This window comes from Synchytrium microbalum (assembly GCF_006535985.1).
Source record: "Synchytrium microbalum strain JEL517 chromosome Unknown SmJEL517_scf0005, whole genome shotgun sequence".
In the NCBI taxonomy this organism is placed as follows: domain Eukaryota; kingdom Fungi; phylum Chytridiomycota; class Chytridiomycetes; order Synchytriales; family Synchytriaceae; genus Synchytrium; species Synchytrium microbalum.
The window spans coordinates 588,794-599,785 of NW_022158354.1; the positions used below are offsets into that span (position 1 = coordinate 588,794).

Sequence of the window (10,992 nt, forward strand, 5' to 3'; positions counted from 1 at the left end):
AGTACAAATTATAGAGCCACGATACGCGTCATATCTCCGTAAATAATACGATGAGTGCCTTGTTCTTCCACTTCTAAACCACGAAATCTCTCCTCGACACTTCCTCAACCCACCAAACCGTTTGTCAATTTCGAACGAGCTAGATAACCAGAAATGTCTCATCGGAAAATAGATGGTACGTGTATATGCTCTATGCCTTTGATACTATAAGTTCTTGGCTCGTATTGATATACTCTCAATAACTAGTCGACGTGTATGATGAGGACGAGTTCGCAGATGAAGACCAGCAGATACAATCATCACTGCCCTCTCTAGCCGAAGTGAATAATCTCGTAAACTCAAGGGGCGATGCTGTCAGGAATTTATTGTCAAGGTACCATAGCTAATACAAGGAATCTAGACATCAAAGTTGAGAAATCACAACATTTGGCCTGACGATTAATCGATACAATAGAGGAGATATCAGTGGAGCTGTAACTAGAGCATTAGAAGATCCACCAGAAGGAAAGGACATCCAAGCTGCAAAGGTAATACCATAGTGTGGTGGTGGCCTGAGTGTAAACCGTCAACGACAAGGCGGATGCTCCTGCACACATGACTGCTCTTGGCCCCTGATTGAATTTTATCATACTTATCATGATGACTTATCATACTTAAACCTGCATTTTTAAAGGATCAAAATGCAAAAACAGTCATGGACGCATTACTCGCTGCAAAGGCATCCGACATTCCAAACATTGTGGCAAAACTAAACTCTCAACAATTGGATATATTGATGAAGTACATATATCGAGGAATGGCTAATCCGGAACTGTACAATGCTGCTGTCTTACTGACATGGCATGAAAAGGTAACTGTTGACTAGATGATGTTTTGTCCTAACTATGAGTCCCTTCAATTTGTTTCGCTCTTGAACCTGATACTTGTTCGTCTTAGGCATTCGAAGTTGGTGGTTTGGGATCTATTGTACGTGTCTTGACAGATAGGAAGACAGCTTGAAATGATGGTGGACGATACAAAGCTTGTTTTGTTTGGGGTTGACGAATACAGTGGTGTTTTGTTTTACATTCGCACGCCCTTTCGCTGTTTAAGTTCGTTATCTAAGAGATGGCATTCGGCCTGTCAGTCAGGTTTGCAGATCGGACACAGCGACCTGTGATTCAGGTCAAATGTTGGCGAGTTGCAAAACGATTGATTGCGCGTCGACTCTGTGATAGCTAGATACTAGGGCGATTACGACAGATCTAACAGAATCGTTGAATTTGAACGGGGCAAACGATAACGGATTGGTTGGCCCGTTACACTGACAGAGCTTCGGACGTGTATACACCTTAGATCTCATCGATACATACAAACAACGCAAAGCGAGAAACAATCGTTGATCATATCACGTCCATAGATTCCTGGAATAGATTCTCTGTCCTTGTCGACTGGCTTGTCGAATTCTTCAAAGTTACTTCCGTTGACAACATACTCTTCTGCGAAAGGTGCTGAGAGGGAGAGAGAGGCAGGGATGCTGCAAGCTCGCCATGTGTACTATCAGGTAATGTACTGGATCTGTCGTTTATATTGGAGTTGACCTCTAAGTTTGGGTCGTTTGTCACTTGCCGCATTTAACAACATGACGCCAATAGCTCATTTTCATAGTACTTCCAAGCGGGCAGATCCGGCCTCTCTGCATTCACTTTACGGATCTCGTCACGCTGAATTCTGGCGACCGGTGGTCGAGAGTTGGAAGGCGTTTGGTAGTGGTAGTCTCCACGATCTCCTTGGTAAGGAATTTCGAGACCATACTCGTAATAACCGTTTCATAGAAAGGAGAGTTAGCCACTGAGTAAATTTAAGTTGAACGTCTCACTTACATGGGAAGCTGGCGGGACAGTAATTGCTTCGCCCCTCAGCATGCTTGGTGCTGGAGAAAAAGGAGGTTTGGAAAAAATGTGCCTTGAACGGTTAAACCGAATGTCGAGCCACACCTAAGTTTTGCGAACTTGCGGTCCGGTCTGTATTAACAGTCTTCGATCCTCGCTATTGAGCCCATCGGACACGTAGCCGTCTTGGTCTCTTATGTACTACACTGCTATTTTCATAACATATTGAATCTATATACATATGCCACTCCTAAATATCCAATAATGACACCTATATAACACCATGAGACAGTCCACGTGGAAAGAATGTAGGGCCTGAATCGTTCAACTTGTAAAACAATTCTCGTATTGTAGGTCGTTCTCGACTCCTTGGTCCAGACATAACATCCAACTAATGTAAATGGATGTACTTTAGCGATAATTCTCAGACAATTGCGTCCCATTGCAAACACGTACCTGGCCATCAATACCTTGAGTAGCACCACTACTCAACATTCGTATTTGATATTTGGTTTGTGACATTGGCGAAAGCAGTTTGATGAGAGTCTGAGCTTCGACATCTCCTACATCGTCATTATGTATTGTACCAGCCACACATCCATGTGACTAAGAAGATTACGGGCCGATGAGAAGAATATGGTACGTGATGTGCTCTTTTTTGCTACACTGTACCTCTGAGACCAAGGAAAGGGAATGCACCACGAGTCTCATAACTTCTTTGACAGACACTCCCCAATACAATAAAGCAGTCAAATCCTCAAACAAAATCCATTGTTTAGGATGTTTACATTGTTCCATGGGTACTGTTGGCAGTAACCATCCGTTGCTGGCCTTACTTGGCTCGCGTTTGGCTGATTCGAGTAATGGCAGGTAGTCAATGAATCTTACATGTCCAGCCAGCTCCAAATTTGCTAGATTCAATCCCTGAATGAAATATAGTTTTTCGTAGCATTTGATGTCAGTGGTTTTCAGGACCTCCGACGACAACACCAATACAAAAGACAGCGCATCAACATACCAGTCGTCTAGTTAGTCCTAAATAATAAGGTCTTGACGGACCGATTGATACGAGACAAACACACTCTCCCTGTCGAATGGCCCTCGTCAATAAATATCCCAACACGCCTGATCCGGGAGTCTGCAGCGTGTCTGTAATCAATAGCAGGCCCGACACGTCGCCAGTCACGGGCTCTACTGAGGAGCTCATCTTCTCCCCGCAACTGCGTGCTGAATACAAAGTTTACAAAGAGTGCAAAAAATTAAAAGATGTACACGTGAAAAATACGTTCACAGTACAGTACGTTCACATAATATCTGCGTATTATATACAAATTCAGCTCTTCATTACAACCCTATCAACTATTCCAATTGTTTGGCAGGCGAGTTACTAGGACTCGAATCATCAGATCTAGCAGCTTTATTCGGCCCAAGTTTCAATATCAGCTTCCTCTTTGGCGCTCCTGATGGATCAGCAGGTAACGGTGGTGGTTGAAACACTGGTTGAGCAGGTGGTATCCCCTCATCCATCATCATATCATCGTCGTCTCCTGCACCATAATCTTCCATTTCATCTACATCATCACCTTCTTCACCTTCATATACATCTTCGTCGTCTTCGTCATCGTCTGATCCTTTACGTGTTCGTGATTTTGAGGCAGAGCCGCCACTGCTTCCTCCACGAGTGCGTAATGGACCGCCCTGTTCTGCGACTCGTTTACGGTAGGCGTTTCGTTTTTCTTTTTGAGCGGTCGTGTGTGCTTTGAAAGGTTAATGGCGTAAGGATATGTTGAAGGACCAAAAAGATGGGTAATATCAACCAAGGATGATCCTCACCGACAAAGGCTTCTTCTACTTTCCCCACGAAACCTTTAAATTCCAACAAATCCAAAGCCTTGAATACCTCTGATGCAGTCATTGTCTTTTTATTGGCGTTCTTGGTCATGTCATTGGCACTGTACGCGGAGAAGTCCATTAGCACGATGCATGATACGTTCGACCCGGACACAAACAGATTCTGTACATACGTCGCAGCCAGATAACTGACGAATACAGTGCAAGCTCTTCGTACAGCACTGGAAGATGCTCTGTCGACCGATGTACCGTCAGGAAACTAGAAGATGTTGATATTTGGTAAATTGGTTTGGTGCCCGGTGTATCCATATGAACATACAGCTGATTTCATTGTCCTGCTAATGACAGTTCGTGGCATCTCCAAGTCTTCGATTCCCAGCTCTAGTGATGGCATATGAATTAGCTCAAATATTCAACCAATCGCAGCTCATTGCAAGATGGTTGGACTTACGTTTAGCAGTAGGTGCTTCAGTGGCTTCTCCAGTCATCATTGCAAGTGAATATTTAGAGATATCTTTTCGGCCCTTGGATGGTGAATTGAATGGTTTCGCAATAATGTGTTTTGGAGGACGATGGAGAGCAGCAATGATTGAGTATCAACACGTCTTAGTAGAAGAGGCTTAGGGTTGCTTTTTATACGCGTAAAATGTACTAGATCTCGAGATTTGACCGCTGTTGAAGTGGCAGCAGTAGAGTTACAAGACACAAACTGTCTAAGTATCGGAATGCCACCAAACAACACGTGTTTTCGGCAAGCAGACTACGATTTCCATAATTTTTGAATATTGGTTTATAAGTTGGCGCGCTTAAATTAAGAGGTAGGCTCTCTTGTGCGTCTTCCTTTGATCCAACAACTTTTGAACTTCCAGACACAACACCTCAACAATAAAAAGGTTCTGAACCCCTAGTCTCCTACTAGTACCTCATTCAGTCTGCGATATTGGCATGAGTTTCTTTGGGTAGGAATCATTCTCTCATGAAGCAGTTATCGACATATCACTAATTATTTCAACATCTCGTAAACATAGCAAATTCACGACAAAAGCTAAAGGAAAGAGAGATGTAACTGCAAAACCACTATTCCTGACACCACCATTCTCAACCGCCACCCTTGTCAATGGTTCACTGCGGAAACTCGCCGTATTGCCTGCTCATGTGGATTTGAATGAATGGTAAAAGTCGTTGATTATTGTCCAAGTTGAACCGGATGTTGTCAATACTAGTTCATGTCAAGATCATTGTCTCTAATATCTCAAATCTTTCGTTAACTAGGCTGGCTGTGAACAGTATGTTGTTTTGATCTCGCCGCTCCATACTAATGTGTTAACGCTGAATCCATACTTGATTCTAGCATTCGACTTTTTCAACTATACAAACTTGTTTTATGGATCAATTGCAGAGTTCTGCACGCAGAGGGATTGTCCTGTCATGTGTGCTGGACCGTACGTGAATGGAGATTGTTGGAGTGATAGAACAGTACTGACACAACTATAATATCTATTAGAGGGAATGAATACTTATGGGTCGACTCACAGAAAAAGAGCATCAAACTACCAGCACAGCAATACGTGGACTACGTTATGACACAGATACAGAATTTGGTTGATGACGAGACCATATTTCCAACCAAAGCTGGTAATGTGCTTCCAGATTGATCCCATTCGAAGGACATTCAAACTAATGACATCTCAACGCTTAGGTATGAAATTCCCACCAGACTTCCAAAACCAGATCCGAACTGTTTTCCGCCACCTCTTTCGAGTATTCGCCCACATCTTCCACTCGCACTATGAAAAAATCCTACATCTCAGTGCAGAAGGACACTTAAATACCTTATTTGCTCACTTTATATGTTTCGGTCGGGAATTTGATTTACTAGACAAGAAGGAATTGGGACCCATGCAGGAATTCATCGCCGAGTTGGAGGCTGGTGGTAGAATATAGTCTAGCTTCCCTCTCGCTCCCTTTGCATACACAATATTATATAGTGGTGGTAAACCCAAATTGCTGTATGGTGTTGGTTTGTATAGTATATTGAAGATTCTAAACAAAAACTAAACTATTTGACAAAGATTTGGTTGGTGTGCATGGTGCGCTGCTTATGCGACAGTGACATCAGATAGGATGGTACGAGCACCCAATATTTCTTCTGATCCGTCTAGCTTTGGATCTGCGCTCTAACGAAGAGAATTGTGGGTCAATCGCAGAGCAAGATATTAAACAACTTGCAGGGAATGTACCACTAGATCAGCGACCATAGTCTCGAGTTCCTTGTAAGCTACACCCAATCGCCTCTTATTATCAGGTATCATTTGATGTGTTTCGTCCAGTACTTCCTTCTACATTGATTTACACAAAATGTGTGTTTAATGTTGGATGTTTGAATGCCTTCAAAGGATTGTAATGCTACGATCTCAGCGGTATATAATTACCTGTTTATTTATGTCATGAATGTCAGCTCCAGAAGCTACCAACTTGTCAATTCTAGCTTGCTGTGTGGTTGCTTCCTTTTCATACGATGCCAGTTCTTTGGCGAGTCTAGTATTGAGAGAAGAGTCAGAATGGAAGCTGTTACGACTTTGTGTGGGTTAGGATTGTACCTCTTGACTACACCTGTCTTAATTTTCAAGTCTCGTACAGACATTATTGTTGGTTGGATTCTGGAAAAGCGTAGTGCCCAATTTGTGATGCAGATCAGTGGAGAACGATGCAAGGGAGACTATACTGTCCCTCGCTATCAGTGAGAACTACTGCTGACGATACCCAATTGCTGACATTCGAGCTGGAAACACGACTTTGATAGAGCTTGATTTTGAGGTTGGGTCAACAAGCAAGGCATTCCTGGAACTCATTGCAAAAAAGCTCTGCACGATTTTAATACCATTTTATTTTATTGAAGACAACGAAAAAATCGAAATATCTTGCCAAATCACAAAATACTGTTTAACTAAAGGCAACGTCAAAGAAGGTCAAGTACGTGGTCTATGTGGTCTTTGGTTGAACTCCGTTGGTGTTGGTGGCAGCTGTGGTTATTCCAGCAAAGAAGGCAGTCTCCAAAACACTCGTCGCCACCTCTTTGTTCACGAAACCCAAGGCTGTTACGACGCGAATACGGTCGTCAAGCTGGTCACAAAGCCTCCAATTTTCATTCGTTTTGGCAACTTCTAATGCCGCTTTCAACTTGATGAGCGTTTTCTTCGCCTCTTCCGTCACTAATAAGATGGGAGATGTTTCGTGAGATACTGTTTCGGTTGGAGTCAACAAATTGACTCACTATTGATACTAGGACTATTCTTCTGGAGGGCAGCCCAGTGTGCTGCTGGAGGGTTAATTGGTACATTCTTTATGGCTGAAGATGGTGAGAGAGGTGGAGTCCGTGGTATACCTATGAATTGAAGTGAGAATAAAGCACACGACTGCGAGGAGTTCTGGTAACATACTACTCGATGTATCAGTCGCACCATGTCCATTGGATCCACCAGCGACATCACTAGCTCCAGCATGGTGAGCTTCTACATAATCAGATACTACTTTCTTCAGGACTCTCATGGTAGCTGGGTCTGAGAGCTGTTCCTTTGTAAGCCCAGCTTTGTTTACAATCTTCTCCAATTCGGGAGTGAGTTGCCCGGTTTGTGTAAATCCCCAAGGTGGACGATCATGCTTTGAACACACCCAACGCCAATGACCGTCGATATAACGTCTCATTAGACCTCCAGGATTCGAATCAGTTACAGATACGAATTCTATTAGTAGGCAATTGGTTAATTTGGCCTCTTAAAAGTCAGATCATCGATACCAACAAAAATTTCAACACTGACTCTTCAGATCCATAATTCTCCATCAGCCTTTTGAAGCTTAGGATCTTTGCCCTTGGTTCTGTCTAGTATTGAGCCTGCTTTTGTAAGGTCTTGTGGGAGTACTCCTTCAACAGCTTGTACCAAGAAGTCCATAGATTTACACTCAAGTTCATTGACATTCAATCCAGGCAGAAATTTCAGAAGGAAGCTGGTGGATGCTGTCAACAGTGCAAGGGGTGGGAATGCAGGTGCTGCTGCTGATAAAGCAGCTAGAAGGACCGGGAGCACCTTCTTGATGTAGGGTCCATACTTTTCGAAAAACTCGGTCGGTTTATTCACTTTGTATCCTGGATGTTCAGCTGGATGCATCCCCTCAGCGCATTCGCACATGAAGAAAATGTGATACGACATTTTCAAGTAATCTCTGTTTAAGTGATTGGAAATCGTAGTCAGACCAACCAAATCAGTGAATATTACATGATCAGCAAAATGCAGTCTTACCGGGGATCCCAAATGTTTGGCTTATCAGGAGAAACAGTGAAGAACCGTGGCATTTGACACTCCTCAAGTTCGGTCATCTAGCAACACAAGCATTCATCAGAATCACCTTAGACTCACCAGACCATTGCAGCTGGCAGTCGATGCTGTCCACAGCTTACCGAACTTTGAATTGCGTCGCATTTGTCTGCGATTTCTTGAAAGTACTGGCTGTATGCCTGCAAGTTACCACTCATGTCGACAATCTGAGCTCGGATTCCGTGCGTTTCAGCCAGGATTTGCTTGATCTGGTTTGTCATATCGCTTTCCTGAGCATCAGTGAGCAAAAAAGCTATTGACAGCTCTGGTACCAGCAAACTGCGGCAAGAGTGTGAGAAAAATACGTAAGCTGAAAGTCTAGAACACTTCAATCCGACTTTAAGTAGTCCTCACCATGGACTGAATGCTATCACACTTTGCGGCAATTAGAGGTAGTTGAGCATCCAAGAAGATTTCCATGTGGGAGATCCGGTTATCAGTCCAAATTGACGTGACATTCGCTCTAATCTTTTCGACCTCGGCTTTGACAGCTGTCATCTCCTTTAGAATCTGCTTCAGTATAGCTTGGATTTCTAGAACTACACGAAGAAAATCACGTTGAAGTTTCATTTTGACGGAGAAGCAAGAAGGACTTCCAATGCTGATTTACCTGCCGGAGAGTCAACGACGGTCGTTACAAGAGCAATCGTCACTGGAATATGAGAGATTTGGTGAATTCGAATCTTCAAGCCATTTTTCCATCTGGTTTACCCTCTGGAGTTGCCACATTCACGCCCTCAGTAGCACCACGCGTACGTCGAGATGTTCTTGGTTCCACTGCTGCAGGACGTGCTTCTTCTACGTTAGGACAATCCTGATCTTGTTGGCGACGTCTCGTTCCTCTGTCAACGACGGGAGTTCTAGCAACTCGACCGACTAGGTAATGGTTTCCGAGAGGAATCTAGAACATTGTCTGAGACATAGAGTTTGACTTTGTGTATTGTGGTCACTGTAACCTACCTCGAGACGTTCAAAAATCCGAGTTGCATCCCTGTAATTCTGTTTTGTACCCTCTGCAATGGGCCCCTCCATTCCTGTCATAGTAGCGCTCCATTCGTTCCAAACTTCTTCAGATATGGGGAAGATGCTTCCATTTGCATTCTCCCAATTGTGATGTTTGGTAGCATCGACGAAATTTCTCGCTCCCGACACACTAGCGAAGCGGCCAAATTTACCGCTATCGTTCGCTTGATTGATACGGTCATGCAAACCCTTATAGTAGGCCTCTCTGTCCATCTGGCGTTATTTGAGCTACACTTTAATTTCAAATCTGATGACTGGATGCCCACCAAGTGCTGTCACACTTTGTTCTTCAGCTTGGTTTCATAACTCCGCCGCAATATGGGATTTCGAGAGAAAATCCTGATCAAGGTATGCAAAGCAACACGTCCTACGACTTCTCTACCTATTATATTTGAATTCTGAAATCCAATGCAGCATCCGAAACTGTGAGCTTCTGAAAATTTATGGTCCGAGTTTTACCGTTTCCAAAGAAGCCTCAGAAATGAACGTCGCCTAAGAAATTCTATGATCATCAACCTTCGGTAACGAATAATTTGTTCTAAATTCAGATACTATGACGTGATCTAATCTATATTTTCATACGTAATTCTTAGGTGTTCTACATGCAAAAATGTGTTACTCTACAACAACTATACCAAACACCACAACTATTCTGGTTTACTGCAGCATCCTTATACGACAACCACCCGAGTTCAGCACCCTCATACGATCACTGCTCAAGTTCCACATCCTGATACATACTCAAGCAATCCGACGCATCATTCAATACATTGACAACATGACCCACAATGATTTGAGACGGGCTCCTGACTTCAATACTTGACACAATATCTACTATACTCGATAAGGTGCCCTTAAACACACGTTGATCAGGCCACGAGCCTCGTTCAACAATAGCTACTGGGAAATCTAATGGGTATCCTTGTGCTAGCAAGACAGACACTATGGATGATAGCTTTTTCACTCCCATGAGTATCACCGTGGTTCGTTTATCGTCGTGTATGGGTATCTTTGGTTGCATGCCACCTTCTTCGACACCAGTGACTATCAGAAGTTGGTTTGCGAGGCCACGATGTAGGACGGGTATATCTAGTGAAAGGGTGAGTAATGAAAAGTGAATACCAAATTGGACAAGGGACATGATTGAAAAGGCGTCTTGCGCAAAGTTGAAACTTACTGCATCGACCACTGGCTGCAATGCAGCTTGACACTCCCGGTATGTACTCCCAAGGTATGTTGTGAGAAGACAAGAGCAAAGCTTCCTCACCACCTCTACTAAATATAAATGGATCGCCAGTCTTCAGACGTACAACCATTTTTCCTTGTTTGGCAGACGCAATCATCCAGGTGTTGATGTCCTCCTGAGCATTGTCAGATTTGATATGAGCGTGACGAGGAGCCATGCGGAGTTCGCCTTTTACGAGGTTGAGTATAGATGGGTTGATCAATTTATCAGCAATAACGAGATCTGCGACCTAAACGAAAGATGGTAGTAGGTGTGAGATCAGATGGATCTTTAACGTACAGAAAGCACATAAATTCAAAGGATCAATGTCATAGAGACCACACGAAAGGCAGAAAGCTCAACACATGCGTCTGCTTGTTTGATCGCTTACCTGAATACATTGCAATGCGAAAACAGTAAGGAATCTGATATCCCCAGGACCGGCACCGCACAACACAACTTTTCCAGGCTGCTTGCTCATGGTTGGGATCTCTGTCAGCAAACTACGGTCTGTGTTGATTCTGGATGTAGTTGAGCTCATATTCAATGACGACGATTCAAACAGCTCAGAGACAAAAAGCTCATGGAGCGAGTAGAGGAGGCTCCTTTTCAAGATATTCATAGTAGCTTGTAGAGTTTAGAGATTGCA

The 10,992-nt window shown here is 43.4% G+C and overlaps 6 protein-coding genes across 6 annotated transcripts; 2 read left to right on the forward strand and 4 right to left on the reverse strand.

The window, feature by feature from the left end:
• Window positions 1-153: 153 nt before the first annotated feature.
• SmJEL517_g01569 (uncharacterized protein) lies at window positions 154-999 on the forward strand (the record flags this gene model as incomplete). Its single annotated transcript, XM_031167497.1, has 5 exons — window positions 154-175; window positions 247-373; window positions 455-527; window positions 674-850; window positions 937-999. The coding sequence occupies 5 exons, from the start codon at window positions 154-156 to the stop codon at window positions 997-999; spliced, it is 462 nt and encodes a 153-aa protein (XP_031026537.1).
• Window positions 1,000-2,142: 1,143 nt separating this feature from the next.
• Window positions 2,143-3,078, reverse strand: SmJEL517_g01570 (uncharacterized protein; the record flags this gene model as incomplete). The annotated part of the gene is made up of 4 exons (XM_031167498.1): window positions 2,143-2,262; window positions 2,328-2,477; window positions 2,544-2,795; window positions 2,890-3,078. The coding sequence occupies 4 exons, from the start codon at window positions 3,076-3,078 to the stop codon at window positions 2,143-2,145; spliced, it is 711 nt and encodes a 236-aa protein (XP_031026658.1).
• Window positions 3,079-3,230: 152 nt separating this feature from the next.
• On the reverse strand, window positions 3,231-4,210 carry SmJEL517_g01571 (uncharacterized protein; the record flags this gene model as incomplete). Its single annotated transcript, XM_031167499.1, has 5 exons — window positions 3,231-3,607; window positions 3,705-3,823; window positions 3,896-3,981; window positions 4,042-4,103; window positions 4,174-4,210. The coding sequence occupies 5 exons, from the start codon at window positions 4,208-4,210 to the stop codon at window positions 3,231-3,233; spliced, it is 681 nt and encodes a 226-aa protein (XP_031026659.1).
• Window positions 4,211-4,667: 457 nt separating this feature from the next.
• Window positions 4,668-5,666, forward strand: SmJEL517_g01572 (uncharacterized protein; the record flags this gene model as incomplete). The annotated part of the gene is made up of 6 exons (XM_031167500.1): window positions 4,668-4,681; window positions 4,751-4,894; window positions 4,995-5,008; window positions 5,074-5,164; window positions 5,227-5,357; window positions 5,422-5,666. The coding sequence occupies 6 exons, from the start codon at window positions 4,668-4,670 to the stop codon at window positions 5,664-5,666; spliced, it is 639 nt and encodes a 212-aa protein (XP_031026660.1).
• A 155-nt stretch (window positions 5,667-5,821) lies between these two features.
• Window positions 5,822-6,366, reverse strand: SmJEL517_g01573 (uncharacterized protein; the record flags this gene model as incomplete). The annotated part of the gene is made up of 4 exons (XM_031167501.1): window positions 5,822-5,899; window positions 5,963-6,061; window positions 6,155-6,260; window positions 6,323-6,366. 4 exons carry the CDS (start codon window positions 6,364-6,366, stop codon window positions 5,822-5,824), a joined length of 327 nt encoding a protein of 108 aa, XP_031026661.1.
• Window positions 6,367-9,827: 3,461 nt separating this feature from the next.
• On the reverse strand, window positions 9,828-10,824 carry SmJEL517_g01574 (uncharacterized protein; the record flags this gene model as incomplete). The annotated part of the gene is made up of 3 exons (XM_031167502.1): window positions 9,828-10,207; window positions 10,296-10,593; window positions 10,735-10,824. 3 exons carry the CDS (start codon window positions 10,822-10,824, stop codon window positions 9,828-9,830), a joined length of 768 nt encoding a protein of 255 aa, XP_031026662.1.
• Window positions 10,825-10,992: the final 168 nt, after the last annotated feature.